At 33.5% G+C, this 19,957-nt stretch overlaps 1 protein-coding gene across 3 annotated transcripts in view; it reads right to left on the reverse strand.

Annotated features, from left to right (window-relative positions):
• The window catches only part of VPS50 (VPS50 subunit of EARP/GARPII complex), a 120,194-nt gene that overhangs the window by 85,219 nt on the left and 15,018 nt on the right, over positions 1-19,957 (reverse strand). For all 3 annotated transcript variants that reach the window (XR_013765905.1, XM_079152088.1, XM_079152087.1), the window contains exons 4-10: positions 16,579-16,650; positions 14,223-14,276; positions 13,337-13,407; positions 12,519-12,636; positions 12,401-12,436; positions 11,145-11,227; positions 221-263 (exon numbers count right to left, since the gene is read on the reverse strand). Coding sequence is in view for 2 of the 3 variants with exons in the window: in XM_079152088.1 (XP_079008214.1) it covers positions 221-263; positions 11,145-11,227; positions 12,401-12,436; positions 12,519-12,636; positions 13,337-13,407; positions 14,223-14,276; positions 16,579-16,650 (477 nt within the window). In the remaining variant the exon portion in view is untranslated. The remainder of the gene's footprint in view (positions 1-220; positions 264-11,144; positions 11,228-12,400; positions 12,437-12,518; positions 12,637-13,336; positions 13,408-14,222; positions 14,277-16,578; positions 16,651-19,957) is intronic.

The raw sequence follows: 19,957 nt of genomic DNA on the forward strand, positions 1-19,957 counted from the left end.
TTCAAATCCTTTTTCAAGGTCCAGTAGTTCTCAATATTATTGAATTGAGAAGTAGATTACCACTAAATTGACCATGAATGGACATTCCAAATGAAAACCACAGATTAAATATAGTGATTTAGAAACACTGGTAATAACAAAAAAGTCAAAACTTAGTATTGAACCTATACTATAAAAACCTCTACAATGAAAAAGTAATTTATGATAAAACTATTCTTACCTCAATTTGTTCTAAAGTATCTTGCAGCTTTGAATTCAGCTCACTATTGAATAAAACAGAGTTAGATGTGTCTATCTTAAACGAGACACACAAGTGCTAAATATGTTAGCCGAAGAAATAATCAACAAATACCAGTGGTATGAGCACTAAGATGTGCTGATCAGTCTACAGTAAGAGCAATAAAGAAAAAGAAATTTCGAGAAAAGAATAGAAAGAAATGAGTCACTAATAGGAGCAACAGGATTGTATAAGAAGAAAATCCTAAAGAATCTACACACAGAACTAAGAATTTAAGAATTAAAAATAGCAATTTTTAAAAATAAAAAGTAAAATTTCAAAATTAAAATTAGTTTCTACACAGCAATGACAAAAAATTAGAAAATGAATTTTTAAAAAATCATTTTAAAAAACCAAATACCTGAGAATAAGTTCAACAAAAACTACACAGAGGCAAGCTAAAATAAATTAGAGTTAAATACATGGAAGCATATACCACATTAATAGATTAAAATCTTCAATATGATTCTCACCAAAATAATCCAACAGACAATAAATACATAAACAGGCACTTGAGTCCATTAGTCATTCAGGAAAATCAAGTTAAAGCAACAACAACCAAAAAAGAAAAAAAATTAACATACTTTTTTGAGGTCTCCTAATCCCAAAAATACTGAGTTCAAAAGCAGATTAACATTAATTTGACCACACGTGGTTATTCAAAACAAACAAACAAAAAAAAAAAAAAAACAGATTAAATGTCATGATCTAGAAACACTGGTAATAGCATGAGGGTCAAAACACTGTTTTACCTGTCCTATTCAAAAACCTTTGAAAAGAAAAGGCCGTTTAATTTATGATAGTAATCCTTCTTACAACCAGAACAGCCCCAGAATATTGTTTAAAAATCAAGATGCTATCACCAAATGTTGGCAAGGATTTAGAGCAAAAGAGAGGAAACTGATCCAACCTTTTGAAAAAACTACATCCACTGAAATCTGACACACACTCCATCTCAGCAGTCCTAGTCCTGAGTGCATCTTTAACAGAAATGCATACATGAGCCTTGCAGCATTTATATACTAGGCAAAAGCTTACAACTGGCATATTTAAGTTATCATATCTCATTACAAAAAAATCGTGATATCTAACAAAATAAATAATGAAGTATTTTAACAAAAAAGACTAATATAAATTGATTTTAAAACAGTTAAGAACAAGTGAATGATACCATTTAACACACCAAAATCATACAAAGTTTTTTACAATATGTAGCTGCTGATGATAAATTTGAATCTCAAATGCCTAATCAGTCAGAGGAAAGAATGAGAGCCACAGTACACAATTTGGCATTCATAATATCAAAACCTACCAGTAATTTACAAGGGAAAGAATCAAAACAAGACAAGGAAACAAAAATCTCTTTTGCTGTCATTAAGTTCTGGGAGAAATTTGTAAGAATTTTGGTAGAGGACCTTTTACCCCAAAGGCTCAACAGCCTTAACCACATCATTCCAGCCCAATAATGGGCTACTTGCACTGGCTTCTTTCTCTGTAAGAATATATATGCTGAGTATGCTGAGGAGGTACTGAGAGAAGAGATACATACAGATATAAAGCAATTTGTTAAAAAGTAAAACTAACATAACACAAGCACCCAATTTTTGATGGCCTCAAGGAAAAATGTCCTAAACCCCTAGAGAAATTTGATCATTTTCTACAAATACTATTTATCATAAGCATTTTTTGGTTAGAAGTTGAGGAGAATTGGCAATTATATTCTCCAGTAAAAACTCAGAGTGGACAAAACTATAACCTTTGACAATCACCAATTTAGGGTTGATACCCTGTTAGAAAAATGAAGATCTCTAACCAGAATTTACAACTGTCATATACCCAAATTCCTCATGCACAAGTTAAGGGAATACTTGCAAGTAGGACTGAGATTTTCCTTAAAAATATGTTTCTAGGACAATTCCTGCCCAGAAAAAAGAAAGCGTGCATGAATGAATAAATGAAGAGCTAAAGAGTCCAAAATAATACCTCAAAGGAATAGCCATAATAGTGCCTTTCACTTAGAAAAAATTAAATAAATTTTCCACCAAAACAAAACAAATCAAGGGATAGACAGATAAACAAAATGTGGTATATATGCACAATGTAATACTATGTGGTCATAAAAATGGATAAAATCCTGTCATTTGTGACAACATGGATGAATTATATTAAGTGAAATGAGCCAGGCACAAAATAGACAAATACCACATGATCTCACTCATAAGTAGAATCTAAAAAAGTTGACCTCATAGAAGTTGAGAGAAGAGTGGCAACCGGAGTAGAATAATGGCTACTTCATCAGTACGTACAATTATTATGTGTCAAGCAAAAATAAAACCTTAAAAATATTGGTATCTTTTATCACCCAGAGTTGCTCCTTCTTTCTTAGCATCACCACCCATATAATTCAAGCTGGAAATCTGAGAGTCAGATGTAATTTTTCCCTCTCTTCATATGTAACCAATAATCAAACCCTGTTGATTCTAACATTTCATCAATGTAAGTATGCTTATACTTTCTCAATTCTGTGTCCTGTTCAAGCATTATCACCTTTGATTGAATTATTATAATATACTCTTTTAATAAGTTTCCACATGTATGATAACTCCCACACATAAACTGTTATATGAAACTGGCCAAACAGTGTATAACACCCTCCAAAAAGATCTCATGGATACCTCCAGACGTGGGTCTAACTTCACATTGGATTTGGTCAATATTCTATGTGATTTGGCAGACAGTGGAATTTTTTTAATTTTTTTTCAATTTTTATTTTAGTTGTCAATGGACCTTTTTTTTAATTTATTTTTTATACGCAGTACTGAGAATCAAACCCAGTGTCTCACACATGCTAGACAAGCAATCTACCACTGAGCTACATCTCCAGCCCCAGAGTGTTTTTAAATACCCTGTGTGGGAAAGGCTTTGGGCAAGATAAGCTCATTCTAGTCCTGTGGGTCCTACCATTCCCTGCTGGTTAACATCTGGAAGCTTCACATTTATGTTACCTGTTTGATCCCTAAAGACAAACAAGTTTGCAACTCTTAAGTAAAGAAGGAATAAAATCATATTAATGTCATACTTTAAAAAAAAAAAACTTTGATGATTCCCTATTAAAATTCTAAGATAAAGCCAATTAGTATGGTATGTAAGAACCTGAACAATCTGAAATGAAAAATTAATTTCCATTTACTTTTCAATGCCTGTATTTTAGCCATATGTATGCAACTCCCCCAAACCCCAGACTTTTAGACTCCCTATTCTTGCATACAACATTCAAACAAGTAGACTATTCTTCTCTCTTTCTTACTAGCAAATGCCCATCTATCTTTCCAGGCCCAACTCAAATGCCATCTTCTCTGGAAAGTCTACCTCTGCTCACCAACAGCTTCCGTAAGTTTCACAACCCTGTATTACGGTAAGGAATATCTATGACTACATCTCCAAGGTGCAAGCCTCCAAGAGACTCACTTATTCCCTGGTGACTCCCCAGAACAAAAACACTACCCAACTCAGAACAGGTAATAATATCTACTAAGTCAAATTTGTAGTTTGAAGAAAAATAGCAACATTTTACTAATATTCTTTCAGCTCTTATTTTCTGCCTCAACAAAGTTATAGAAATAGAAGAAAGGGAGGAAAATGTTTTAGAAGAAAAACCATATTACACTCTGGGTCTGCAGGTGCTTCAGCAAGAGAAAAAAGATGAACACAGCTAAAGCTAGATCTACTGCTCTACCATATGGAGTGTAAAAGTTCACCCAAGGTTGAAGCCAGAGACACAGATGCTGAGAGGCAAGGCAACTGGAATGATGGTAACTCAGGAGCCGTAAACGTTTTCTTTTAGGGAAATATGCTGAGTTTGGAGGAAAAAGAAGTATATTCAAATTCATTCCTAGATAAGATTTATTTATTCAGCCTCTCTACTGTAAAAAAACAAAATGGTAGTGTTAGCACTTATTTATAAATTATCACAAATATATCTGTTGCTTTCATGCTCCTTTAATTCATATTAAATGACTATCTTATTTACTAACATAATGCAAACTTGGTAGTATAAAGAGCATGCACAGGATTATAAATATAAAATCTATAAATCAAATAATCTGGTTTTATTAAAAAGGCTTTCAAAATCTACAACAGCAGTTTGACAACAATTGACTACTAATCAAATAGACATATATAAAAATTATGTGATCAATAAGTGGACATTAACTGTATAGCTTTTAAAGCCCTTAGCTATCATTTAGAAATGTGAATCCAAGCCATTTCAATTAATCAAAGTATGCTAAAAGGATCTACTTATAAACATTCTGATAAATAAAAGCTACATTATGTTAAAAAAATACTAGTCCTAAGACAGAAGGCTAAAAGCTTTTAAAAGCTATCTGCAAGCTAAATTGAATGAATTGAACAATTTTGCAGAGCACTGAACAATTCTATAGAGCATTTTTTGCCATCACTACAGAAAATATTAAAGATAACATCTATAAATAACTATTAATAGTGTTTTTAAACAGCTGCTCTAGGACACACACACTAGAAAAATCAGTACTAGAAAGGATGAAAATAAATCAAAATTTTGTACAAATTCAACCATACAAAAAGACACGATGGTGAAGGGATCCTTAGCATCATCCTGATCCTTCCAAGTTCTGTTAGTAACAAGCCATGCGATTTAAGTCAAGTTCCTCAATATTTCTGGGCATCAGTTTCCTGTATAAGGGTGGACTAGACTGAAAGGGTTGCTTCCAGCTCTAGTGTTTCCTGGTTCAATTATATGTTAGACACCCTCTTATGGTCACAACATAAGGTATTCCCTAAAAGCTCCTGTTTTTATGTGAGAGGTAAAATGATTAGATGATAAGAGCCATATCTAATGAGGGGGTTCATATATTTTTGGGATTAATAATTTGAAAGTTTTCTGATATTATTTCATTGAATACATTATGCTTCCTTTGGTTTTTATCTCTGTGCCTTCCTCAATCCCAATAATTCTTAAATTTGGTCTTTTCATGATATCCCATAATTCTTGGAGGTTCTGTTCATGATTCCTTACCATCTTTGGTCAACTTTGTTTTCAAGATTAAATATTTTGTCTTCATTGCCAAGGTTCTGTCTTCCATGTAATTTAGCCTGTTTATGCTTTCTATTGCGTTTTTAATTTGGTTTATTGTTTCCTTCATTTCAAGGATTTCTGTTTGTTTGTTTTTTATACTACGGAGCAATAGTAACAAAAACAGAATGGTATTGGCATCAAAATAGGCAAGTACACCAATGGTACAGAATAGAGAACACAGAGACAAACTCACATAAATACAGTTATACTAGACAAAGGTGCCAAAAACATACAATGGAGAAAAGATAGCTTCTTCAACAAATGGTGCTGGGAAAATTGGAAATCCATATGCAGCAAAATGAAAATAAACCCCAATCTCTCACCCTGCACAAAACTCGACTCAAAATGGATCAAGGACCTAGGAGTTAGACCAGAGACCCTGCACCTAACAGAAGAAAAAGTAGGTCCAACTCTTCATCATATCGGCTTAGGACCAGACTTCCTTAACACAACTCCCAAAGCACAAGAAATAAAAGCATGGATCAATAATTGGGATAGATTCAAACTAAAAAGCTTTTTCTCAGCAAAGGAAACAATCAACAATGTGAAGAGAGAGCCTACAGAGTGGAAGAATATCTTTGCCACACGCACTTCAGATAGAGCATTAATCTCCAGAATCTATAAAGAACTCAAAAACCTTACACCAAGAATACAAATAACCCAATCAATAAATGGGTTAAGGAAATGAGCAGACACTTCACAGAAGAGGATCTACAGCAATCAACAGATATACGAAAAAAGGTTCAACATATTTAGTAATAAGAGAAATGCAATCAAAACTACCCTAAGATTTCATCTCACCCCAGTTAGAATGTCTATTGTCAAGAATACAAGCAACAATAGGTGTTGACCAGGATTGTGGGGGAAAAGGTACACTCATACTTTGCTGGTGGGGTTGCAAATTAGTGCAGCCACTCTGGAAAGCAGTATGGAGATTCCTTAGAAAACTTGGAATGGAACCACCATTTGACCCAGCTAGCCCACTCCTTGGTATATACCCAGAGGACTTAAAATCAGCATACTACAGTGATGCGGTCACATCACTGTTTACAGCAGCTCAATTCACAATAGCTAGATTGTGGAACCAACCTAGGTGCCCTTCAATAGATGAATGGATAAAGAAACTTTGGTACATATACACAATGAAATATTATTCAGTCATAAAGAATAAAATTATGACATTTGCAGGTAAATGGATGGAGTTGGAGAATATCATGTAAATAAGCCAATCCCAAGAAACCAAAGGCCGAGGGATTTCTCTGATAAGTGGTTGATGGTACATTACAGGGGTGAGGGAAGGTAAGGGAAGAATGGAAGAATGGACTGTGTAACGGAAATGAGGGGTGAGGAGGGGCAAAGGAAGGAAAGATAATAGAATTAGACAAACATCATTACCCTATGTGCATGTACGAATACACAAATGGTATGTACTTTGTGTACAACCAGAGAAACAATAGTTGTACTCCATTTGTGTACAATGAATCAAAATTTAAAAAAAAAAAAAAAGGAAAAAAAAGGCAAATTACCCAAGATTACCATGTTAAAGTTACTTCATATAAAAAAGTTAACTCTAAGGAATAGGTCTTATGATGTGCTTGACAAGTACTTTTCATGAAATATTAGCGTGTTTTCTGAGAGTTTATGTTTTATTTAGATATGATGACTTTTTGCTGCTACTACTGATCTTTAAATCTAATTAAAGTGCCTTAGAACCCAGAAATAATAAATAAATTGAAAGGACACTGTAACAAGTGTTAACTACAGGCAGGGAGAACGCAGCTAGAAGAGGTGGGTTTCTTGGAGCACGCCCTTAGGGATTATATCTTATCCCCCTGGCTCCTGGCTCCTCCCTCTCTTCCTGCTTCCCAACTACCAGGAAGTGAGCAGCTTTCTTCCACACTGCCCTTCATCTATGATGTTCTGCCTTACCTCAGGCCCAGGGCAATGGAATCCCCCAACATGGACTGAACAAACTCCAAAACCATGAGCCAAAATAAACATTCCCTCCTCTAGTTGTTCTTGTCAGTTATTTTGATCATAGTGAAACAAAGATGACTAACAGACACCTGCTCCTCAGTTACCATCTTTTAGTCATTCAGAAAAGTTCTAAAACTTTTAGCATGAACATTAAGTGAACTTCTAAATTTAAACTGTATGTCCATGATCCCTAAAAATTCTAGTCTGCTTAAAGCCTCTTCTAGTGGTTTTAATCTATTCACAAGAAAGAGAAAATATCAACAACCTCAAAGAAAACCTGATTTTCAAATTCTGTGGAGTTAAACCAAAAACTCTAAGGTGCCAGGAAGTGTCTACATGACCTTTAAACCAGATGTTCTGACTATAACAAAACTACTAAGATAACTTTGGATCTAGCCAGATCTCTGTCCTCAGTGTGCTCAGAAGCCCCTGGAAGACACAGAAGAGAAAAAAGTGAAGAAAATATATCAAAATCCCATCTCTTACTGACATTTTGTTTTGGGGAATAAACAGAGGATACCAATAGACAACTATAGTGTTAAGTCAAGAAAAAGATATTTATTGTAGTATTTATAATGAAACTTACTAAGAAAGTAACTTATAAGATATTGTAGTGGTTTATTCCAGGGAGTAATAAAGGGAGTGATAGTTATAGCAAAAAAGGAAAAAAAAAAAAAAAAAAAAAAAAGAAACCTTTACTTTCTTCTTTAAGACCTTTTTCATTAAATGTGAAGATTTTTGCAAGTGCAGATATTATTTTACATTATTTTTAAACAGCATCACAGAGAAAGAGGCATAGAAAAACAAGTTAAAATAAAAGATGAAGAGTGTAAGGAGTATCAGAGTAGTGTGATACCAATAACTGGATCCAAGCAGGCCAAGAAATGAGGACTCAGGGTCAAGGCAATGGCCCTAGCTAACTGGCCCACTGACCTAGCAGAAACATTCAATATTCAAACATTACTTGAAGTCAGGTTCCTGGTGGTCCCTGGAATGAGCAGGGAGAAAAAGAAAGCAGGCACATCTTGTAAGAAAGAAGAAAAGTCCCTAGTACTGATGCATTTGTAGCTAAATGTTGTGTCCATCTGCTGTACAACTTAAAGAAGTTCTACAATCAACAATTTCACAAAACTGTCAAGATTGTATTCTGAGAAAATGTAAAGGATACCTGAAAGATTACGAGACATTAAATACATTTATGTTAAAAGTAAAGAATTCAACAAACTAGTTCCAACAGTGTACAAACCTTCCAGCACATGCTACAGAATGTTCTCAGATTCCCTCAAGTAGTTTCTCTCAAGTGAAATAAAAAATTCTAAAGTAGTTTTGACTTTTCAGAATAACTTTTCTAATTTATATAAATTTCAAGTGAAAAAAATTAAACACTTCATTCAGAGACACTTTAACATAAACACATTCTGATTCTTATTCCCAGCAAATCCCAACTATATGACTCTGTCAATCAACTAAAGAATTGTCATATAATGTAAAAATATTCCCTGTCAGTCATAAAAGTGAACAAAATTATTGTTACAGTTGCTTTTATTAAAGCTGTTGAAACACAGCATATCTCAAAGAAGATAAAAGGTACAAAAGAGAAACAAGTTTTCTTTTATTTTGCAACCAACCTGGTGCAGCATGATATTACTTGGCACTGCATATCATACAATTTGAGACTTTACTAGATAATTCTTTTTTCATGCTAACTTTAAGAAGTCCAGATAATTTCTTTCAAAATAGCTAACTTTGTCAAGAAAGATATTTACTTTAGCAAGCTAAAATCAAATTTTTAACTAATGGAAAATACAGTTTCAATATGTAACTTGCTCCCTTAATTTCCTGTCACCAAATTCCACACTCATTCTTTCCTATAATAGATGATGACCTTTACAAAGTCAATCCCTGGTATAATCCCCTGCAAAGTTATAATACATTATTATGTTCTCTATTTTACTTCCAAACTCTCACTCTTTCACATGAGTTTTCAAATATTCAAGTTTCTCCCCCTTAATTCCCTATCTCTCCTTTTCACAAAATTTCTCCATCTTATGATACCTCACTCAACTCCCACAAAAATCTGTCCTTCAGAAGTTCAACTATGACTTCTTTGTTGCCATAAATCCAACAGATATTTTCAGTCCTCATTTTGTTTGACATCTCTGTAACAAAGATTTTGTTCTAGGGCCTAGAATTTCCCATCCCCAAATTCTTACATGTTGCCCTAATTCCCCCTGTTCCTCCTTCAGATCTTCCTTAGTCTTGACCCTGAAAGAAGAGTTATATATCAATGCTTGCACTGCATGCTCATCTTCCTTCTCTCTCAGGCCCAATTCTACTTCAGTGCAAGTCCTTCTTGATAGATAATGTCTTCTATAAAACCAGGGATTTATTGATTATTCTGTGTACTGTACTATCAATTCCAAAACAAGGAACCTGGTGTAAATATGCTCAGTAAGTACATAACGGCCTGAATCATTTCCACTCATTAAACAAGCTATTACCACTGTTACCACATATATCACCACAAAACAAATTAAGTGGATACTCTTGGTTTTTTTTTCAGAACCCAGAAAACCTTGCTAGAAAATTCCAAATACATTTAGCATACTAGAACTAATTATCTATTCAACCTAATAAGTATAAGTGATGTCAATCAAAATTTTAGTAATTACAGTTAAGCACTGTCAAAATGAACAAAACCAAAATGTCACTGGTAGAACACAACTGTGTAAAGCCTAATCAAATAAAGAGGGTGTTACTTCAAGTGGTGTGATTCTAAAGAAAAAATATATAATGAATATTTAAATAGACTCTCTAATAGAAAATACCTAGCTCTTAGCCTATACTCAGCAAAGACCTATGAGTATATTAAAAGAAAAAACTTCAAACCTTTATCAATGTTTTTCTAGCACAATCCTTCTATTTTTCATATACTAGAAAAAGACATCTATAACATCAGTGATTCATGCTCATTAACTGCCAGAATTACCATAAAGGAGAAACAAAAGAGCAGCTTTCTGAGATAAGTATCAATTTTACTTGAAACTGAATTTGCTTGACAAGCACACTATTTTACCTAGACTGTATGTTTATTTGGGATGGCTTTGAAGGAATGATAGAAATTACAGGTAGGATTAGAGCTTTCCCAATGTACTGTCTCAAGTAATGCAAACCCTTAATGTCAAGCAAACCAAGAATCTATTAATAAAGTCAGAACTAACAGCAAAAGATGTGGCAGCCATTTTTGCTTTGTACATTTTAAACAAAACATAACACATAAAACACATAATCAAGTATTATAAAGAAAATTATTACACGAATTGAAATCATGTTTAAATTTTCTAGAAGACTTATCATGATGAGCCAAACACTTGAACCACCTGGATCTTAAATACTAGCTGCAATAAAACTCTCAGCATTTATATGGTGGACACAGTTAAGGAAAAAGAATTACCAAGAGATTCAATGAAAATGTGAGCAGATTAATTTATTCTTATCTACTATTCTATAAAAATGGCATCAATCAAACTGGAAAGAACATGAAAAAATAATTTCAATTAGGTGACAAAGGAGGTAGAATTAAAAAGTATTTGATTTTTTACACCTTAAAAACTACTATTTATAATTTTATTGTACTTCCCATTTATAACATGAATGCTAAACTAGAACACTGCACTTTTTATTAACTTTCCAAGTTAATTAACATTGGAAGTTACACAACTCCTACATTAAAAAACTGACAAAATTAGCTTTAAATTTTTTGTATTGCCTTACCTTATACAACTATAATGTTTAAAAGTACTGGCAGCTTTCTGACATTCCAGGCACAATTGAATAGCTCCTGGATAGTCTTCCTCCTTAAAGAGAATAGCAACAGCAGTCACATGACTGGAAACATTTTTCTTAAAACCCCTCATAAAAACATACTCTGTTCATACTCTAACCCAACAATTCAGAATCAAAAACTTTTAAGTCCTCTTAAAGATTAGAATGCCAAAAATATGTAAATAACAAAATATAAAAAGGCAACTAACTCTAGGCCCAAACTGTATACAGAGAAAAAAATATTCAAAATATTCTATTCCCTCAAATACACAATAACATCTCTCTGAGATCATCACTTATGGATAAAGTCTATACAGAATTATAAGCTGCTTCTGGAAGTATTCTTCAACTTTTCACATATCTTCTAACAGTAATATGTATATAAACTGTTCCAAATCAGTATGCATTCTATTGTAATCAAGAGTCAATAGTTTACCCACCAAAAAATCAAATATTTCTAAAGAAATGAATTTGGAAAGAAGGGGGAAATATTAATAATTTCAGAATATTTTACCACCTAATAGTAATTTAATACCAAGTGAATTTTTCATATGGCTATTTTAAATCATAATTTAGTAGTAACAGCTCAGAAGAAGCACAATGATTATAAGGAAAACCACAAAAAACTTCCCTGATGCTCATATCTAAATTCAACAGATGCAATTACAACCACTAGGGATGCAGAGATAATGACAAAGTGTCTACCCCAAGCAGCTCAAGAATTATGGGAAAACACATATTTCATTATGCTTTAGTGAAACTTATTATGACAGAAGTAGATGCAGAATGCTAAGAAAGCATCAAAGAGAAAACAGATGGCTCAGGCAGGAAACCAATTAATACATGAGATACTAAATACAACAAAAATATCGCACATTCTATAAATCACTATTTTATGTTTAATGCAAAATACAATATTATTGCTATTCGGATGTAATACAATCAAAAGGCTGAAGGTAACATGCCAATGTTACTACAAAGTAAATGTTTTCCCAAATACCAATACAGTACATTGGTTTTTTTTCTAAACCAAGTGTGTACCATGTCAATAGAAAAAGGCTCTAGGGCAAGAACCTTCACATGTTTAAAAATGTTCTTTATAGCAATTATCAATTCAAAAAAAATGCATGTCTGAATTTCGTCCACTATAATTTTTCTATATGAGATTATTAGCATCACCCCATTTCCAAGTTTTTTTATCTTACCTCCAGCATTTCACTCAAGCGTACATCTGTTCTTTGCTGAAAAACACAAAAATCAAAGGTAACATCTGTTTCAATCACAAAACTAAGTTTAAATTTTTAAAAAGGGATGTGTATGTACCAATGTTTTTATAGTTCTCAGAGATTTCAGAAGTCCAATCAGCAACTGACGTTTCCTTTGATTTGCAAGAAGGCCCAAACTAGCTTGAGTGAAACCTTCCTTTGCAATATTCAAGTGTCTGCAAAGTGAACAATAAACAGTTATTTTCTAATATAATAAGAATATCATCTACTACAGAACCACAAGGGCAACTAGTCACCTAATAGTAGGTACATTACTATTAAAACTGTGTTTTAAGTCATTATCTAAACCAGCACTGCTCATACATGGGAGGTGGCTTAATGCCAATCCAAAACTATAAGAAAAGTACAGAAATTGAGAATAAGCACCTAAAAACTTAGTGCAAAAGTTGACAAATAATTTTATTCATGAATATAATAAAAAACTGGGACTATATTATATGTCTTACATTAGTTCTGTTTCATTTTTTTCCTTATAATTTATTTCTATTTCATTTTACAAAAATATTCTGTGACAGGTTCATGAAAAGGAAAGTAAAACAACACTGGCTCTTCTCCACAAATAACTTAGGAAGCCCTAAAAGGAAAGTAAAACAACACTGGCTCTTCTCCACAAATAACTTAGGAAGCCCTAGTCTAAACAATACACAAACAGTAATATTTCTTAGTTCATAAGTTGACTGTAGATATTTCCCACATCCTCTTAGTGAAAATTTTAGTTCATAATATATGTTCACTAATAATGGTATTCTAAAAACGACAACCATGATTTTAAGAATGAAGCATCAATGACAGATTTCACAGTTGTTCTTAAAATATTTTTCAGCTTAAAGAACAAAATATCATCAGAAGCAATACCTCCTCCCATTTGTGCAGATAACCACAGCTAACTGAAGGCCTGTCTGCAATGAGGTAACTCTTTCAAGTTCCTATGGAAAGATTAGGTACAGGTTATTACTGGAGATATTTTATTTTTCCTTCTTGCTCACATGGTACTCTAACAAAACCTCATATGTTTCAAAGAAAAGCAGGTTTTGGAAAACAAAGTTGCAACAAACATATCTGAGCTTGAAGACTTAGTATGTTTTTCAAAAAGTTATTTAAAATGACTACTTCCAAATGATTTTCACAATGACAAACGACAAAATATTTAGTCAGTATTGCTTACAAAAAAATCAAGACCCAAACTGTTTCAGACAGGAATAAATAAATACCATTTACATTTTTCTACCCAAAAGAACTTTGCAAAGTAATAAAAGCTATGACAAATATGATTTCTATTTGCAAAGATGCTTTGACAAGGAATATCTTGATATGAACACTAGCAGTCATTTCAATGGTATTTGAAAGCTCTCATTTTCTGATGAAAACAGATTCAGATAAACAGTTTCAATTTCATCATATTTAAATTCAGATTTTTATATTGTCATTGCTCCAGATTGCTATATTGTTGATCTATGTATTTGTTACAAAGTTAATGGAACCAATTTTCACTGCTTCTTCTAAAGCTGGGAAAAGCCAAGACATCACTTAGAATCATAAATATTCTTTCACTTCATTTTGATAAACTGCCTAATGAAAAAGAAAAACACACACCCCAAACACACACACACATACACACACACTACGGTCAATATGTTGCTTAAGTAAAAACAAAATAAAAATAATATTTTAACAGTTTCAAGTATAAATCAATCCACCCTTTTAAAAAACTTACTATAAAAAATAGCAAATATTATCCTACCTTTACATAAGCAGGCTGTTTTTCAAGGATTAAATCTGCTACTTTTTTAGAGACCTAGAACATGCAATTAAACAGGAGACGTAAAAGAAAAAGCCTCAAACTTCCTATTTTATTTTACATTTAAAATTTCTGCAGGAATATTCCATAGGTCTTCCCAATATAAGTCTAGAGTAGCTATTTGCAATGTGACAGCCATACATGTTTCCCTAAGCTATAAAATAAGTAAAAGAGGTAGTAAATAAAGTACATGGCACTGTACCTGCACCGTAACAGAAACTCAATAAATGGTTATTTTTAATGTTAATGAGATGAGTGTCATTACCTGATTTAGCAAACATGCACAAAAATGTAACCTCTTTAGGGCAAAGAAGATGATTTAAAACAATGAATTTGCTAAGACAAATTTTTAATCAATTGAATTTATGGAGATAATCTCTGGGAAAGACAGAACTTGCTTGGATCCTTTAGATCCTTTGCACCATGCAAGAAGACAAGTCATTTGGTCCTCTACTTCTAAAAAGCTGAAACAAAATCTATGAAGCTATCAAAGGTTTTGTTGGTTAATTCCGTGAATAATGTTAGTGTGTACAAGTTAGAGTGATAATGATTTTGAACATGAGGCTCTTATTCCACAATTTCAAGAGTCCTGCCAAGTACTCTGCAGAAATACCACATCTAGCAGGTCGCATGGCACACAGAAGGCATTTAGTGTCTGCTCAAAAAGCACGATTGGCTCCCCTTCCCTAGGCCAAATGAAAAGAAAACATTGCACACATATTAAACTACTGCATTAATCCTTTCATATGCTCTTAATCTGTGTCAAACATCTTTGGAATTACATGTATTATTTTCTAGATAAAACATTGATTGTTTTTGTCCAGAAAAGAGAACTCCACTAAGGTTAAGAATATCAAATTTCAAATGGCTTTTTTAGATTTCAATTAATGAAGAGAGATCAATGTTAATCTAAAATGTCATTTTAAGAATTTCAAAGATTCCATAGGACTGTCTAATAACAGCTTAATTAAGATAATACAAACATGACCAAAAGAAGCCAAATAGGAGCCACAAGTAAGAAAATGTAATCAGGGAGTGTTAGTTCTGTACCATATATTTAACATATATGCATTTATTGATGTGCACAGATACATCTCATTAAATTTTACTCAACTGGGTTTTTAAAACCATAGACAAAGTAGTTACAGTTAGCCTGCACTGCACCAGGCAGTGTACTACATGTTTTTCTACATTATTATAGCAACAGGGACTCATGCCCATCCACTGAGAGAGGTTCCATATGGCCTTGTGTTCCAAATGAGCAATCTTAAAAGAAACAGGTATCGGCCCACAGTTAATAATGGCTGCAAGGCCAGGATTCAAGTCAACATTTATCAAATTCCAAAGGCCTGTTTTGGAATGAAATGGGGAACATTCCCAAAATAATGCTATCACATAACGTACACATATGGGACAGTATTTATTTAAATATGTTGAAACCAAGAGAAGGCATAAATGCCACCTCCCACTAAAATTGATTTCTCCTAAAGAACAAAACTTTATTATACAGCCCTCTTGAGTTCAAGCCTATTCACACTACTTCCACCACTCAGGAGATCCCAGTATCCACTGTGATCTCTGGGTATAAAAGAAAAGAGAAGTATATCTTCCTTGATTTGCAAGATCTATTATTAAAAACCCTATCTTAAATTCAAAGAGGTAAATTTATTACTATTGTTTCTTTAATGTAAAAAAATTAACAATACCAAATATTATCATCTTATATAGTGAGTGGCATAAAGTAAGTTCAGTCGACACAAATAAATTACAGAATCACAGGATTTTATAGCATTAGAGGAAATGCAGGCATAACCTATCACTTCACAGGTAAAAACAAAAGAGATTTAGCAAAGTTCAATGTCATAATTACAGTCACTACAACTCACACTTTTTAAATCTTAGCCCAGTATTATCTTTAGACCTATTTCAAGGAAAGATGTGGACCTTAATTGAGAGATACAAATACTCCATTACAAAATTATAGATAGGGAAGTCATGCACATATCACAAGGAGCCTGAAGGTACTTACTAAACTGAAAACAAGTTCTAAGTTCTTTGATCACATTTAGGATTCCAGAGAGAACTCCAAGTTCTAGAAGCAAATCTATCAAAATAACATGAGGAAAACTGCATAGGTATTAAAATTTTAATATAAATATATCATCTGATTCAGTCATGTTAAATAACAGGATTTGTTTCTCTTTTAATTTATTAGCTAAAACCATGAAATCTACAAATATTATACCTCTCTACTATGTTTCATTTACAGTTTTGTCAGAAAGAAATGTTCTTTACTTACTGCAGCTTGCTGTTGTTTCAATTTGTCTCTATACTCCTCTAATTCTTGCAAATTGAGAACAGGTGGGAGCTTCTATACAAAAAATAAATAAATAAATAAATAAATAAATAAATAAATAAATAAATAAATACCTGTATAATTTCATCTCATTTACCTAAATACCTTTGACTCATGAACTATAACCTGCATACAGAACACTGTCACACTGACTGCCCTCCATTTTTCCTGTCCTCTCAAGTTCCCTTATTAGACCCCAGCCACAAAGCCTACACATCTTTTTTAATACAACTATTTGGCTTCAAGCCTCACCAGCCTTGTTCCAGCATTGTGCTACTGTGACCTCTAGAAAATCCCACTACCATTGAGGTGCCTGGCCCCTAAGCTGGGAGATAATGTTTCCAGGAGAATGTGAGGAAAATTTTTTTTTTTTTTTTTTTTTTTTTTTTTTTTTTTTTTTTAATTTTATTTTATTGTAAACAAATGGGATACATGTTGCCTCTCTCTTTGTACATGGCGCAAAGGCATACCATTTGTGTAATCATAAATCCACATACAATAATGTTGTTTGATTCATTCTGTTATTTTTTCCCCTTCCCCCCACCCCTCCCATCCCTCTTTACCCTCTATACAGTACTTTCTTCCTCCATACTTGCCCCCATCCCTAACCCTAACTCTGACCCTAACACTAACCCTTCCCTCCCCCCCCATTATGTGTCATCCTCCACTTATTAGCGATATCATTCGTCCCTTGTCTTTTTGAGATTGGCTTATCTCACTTAGCATGATATTCTCCAATTTCATCCATTTGCCTGCAAATGCCATAATTTTGTCATTCTTTATGGCTGAGTAATATTCCATTGTGTATATATACCACAGTTTCTTTATCCACTCATCAATTGAAGGGCATCTAGGTTGGTTCCATAGTCTGGCTATTGTGAATTGAGCAGCTATGAACATTGATGTGGCTGTATCTCTGTAGTATGCTGATTTTAGATCCTTTGGGTATAGGCCAAGGAGTGGGATAGCTGGGTCAAATGGAGGGTCCATTCCAAGTTTTCTAAGGAATCTCCACACTGCTTTCCAGAGTGGCTGCACTAATTTGCAGCCCCACCAGCAATGTATGAGTGTACCTTTCTCCCCACATCCTCGCCAACACCTGTTGCTTGTATTTTTGATAATCGCCATTCTAATTGGGGTGAGATGGAATCTTAGGGTGGTTTTGATTTGCATTTCTCTTATTACTAGAGATGTTGAACATTTTTTCATATGTTTATTGATTGCTTGTACATCTTCTTCTGTGAAGTGTCTGTTCATTTCCTTAGCCCATTTGTCGATTGGATTATTTGTATTCTTGGTGTAGAGTTTTTTGAGTTCTTTATAGATTCTGGAGATTAGTGCTCTATCTGAAGTATGATTGGCAAAGATATTCTCCCACTCTGTAGGCTCTTTCTTCACATTACTGATAGTTTCCTTTGCTGAGAGAAAGCTTTTTAGTTTGAATCTATCCCAGTTATTGATTCTTGCTTTTATTTCTTGTGCTATGGGAGTCCTGTTGAGGAAGTCTGGTCCTAGGCCGACATGTTGAAGATCGGGACCTACTTTTTCTTCTATAATCTGCAGAGTCTCTGGTCTGATTCCAAGGTCCTTAATCCATTTTGAATTGAGTTTTGTGCAGGGTGAGAGATATGGGTTTAGTTTCATTCTGTTGCATATGGATTTCCAATTCTCCCAGCACCATTTGTTGAAGAGGCTATCTTTTCTCCATTGCATATTTTTGGCACCTTTGTCTAGTATTAGAAAGTTGTATTTATTTGGGTTTGTGTCCGTGTCCTCTATTCTGTACCATTGATCTACCTGTCTATTTTGGTACCAGTACCATGCCGTCTTTGTTACTATTGCTTTGTAATAAAGTTGAAGTTCGGGTATTGCGATACCCCCTGCTTCATTTTTCCTGCGAAGGATTGCTTTAGCTATTCTGGGTTTCTTATTCTTCCAGATGAATTTCATGATTGCTTGCTCTATTTCTGTAAGGTACGTCATTGGGATTTTAATTGGGATTGCATTGAATCTGTATAGCACTTTTGGAAGTATGGCCATTTTGACAATATTAATTCGGCCTATCCAAGAACATGGGAGATCTTTCCATCTTCTAAGGTTTTCTTCGATTTCTTTCTTTAGTGTTCTGTAGTTCTCATTGTAGAGGTCTTTTACCTCTTTTGTGAGATTGATTCCCAAGTATTTTATTTTTTTCGATGCCATGGTGAATGGGGTGGTTTTCATAATTTCTCTTTCTGAGGATTCCTCACTTATGTATAAAAATGCATTGGATTTATGAGCATTGATCTTGTAACCTGCCACTTTACTGAATTCACTTATGAGTTCTAACAGTTTTCTGGTGGAATTTCCTGGTTCCTCTAAGTATATAATCATATCATCCGCAAATAGGGATAGTTTGAGTTCTTCTTTTCCTATTCGTATTCCTTTAATTTCCTTGGTCTGTCTAATTGCTCTGGCTAGAGTCTCAAGTAAGCAAATACAAGAAGATAGAGACACTACCTTGTATTCTATCAGATCATAATGGATTGAAGTTAGAAATAAATGAAAGAGTAAAAAACAGAAGCTACTCCAACACCTGGATATTAAACAATATGCTATTACATGATGAATGGATAACAGAAGATATTAGGAAGGAAATTAAAAAATTCCTAGAGGTAAATGAGAACAAAGAAACATCATATCAAAATCTTTGGGACACTATGAAAGCAGTACTTAGAGGAAAATTTATTTCATGGAGCGCATTCAATAAAAGAAGTAAAAATCAACAAATAAACAACCTAACACTTCAGCTCAAAGCCCTAGAAAAAGAAGAACAGACCAACACCAAAAGTAGTAGAAGACAGGAAATAGTTAAACTCAGAGCTGAAATCAACGAAATTGAAACAAAAGAAACTATACAAAAAATTGACAAAATAAATAGTTGGTTCTTTGAAAAAATAAACAAAATTGATAAACCCTTAGCCACTCTAACAAAGAGAAGACGAGAGAAAACCCAAATCACCAAAATTCGGAATGAACAAGGAAATATCACAACAGACACGATTGAAATACAAAACATAATTAAAAGCTATTTTGAAAATCTATATTCTAACCAAATAGAAAATTTCGAAGACATCAACAGGTTTCTAGAGACATATGAATTGCCTAAATTGAGTGAGGAGGACATACAAAATTTAAATAGATCAATTTCAAGTAATGAAGTAGAAGAGGTCATCAAAAGCCTACCAACAAAGAAAAGTCCAGGACCAGACGGGTTCTCAGCTGAGTTCTACAAAATCTTTAAAGAAGAGCTCATTCCAATACTTCTCAAAGTATTCCATGA

The sequence above is a fragment of the Sciurus vulgaris genome, assembly GCF_902686455.1.
Source record: "Sciurus vulgaris genome assembly, chromosome: 8".
Classification (NCBI taxonomy): Eukaryota; Metazoa; Chordata; class Mammalia; order Rodentia; family Sciuridae; genus Sciurus; species Sciurus vulgaris.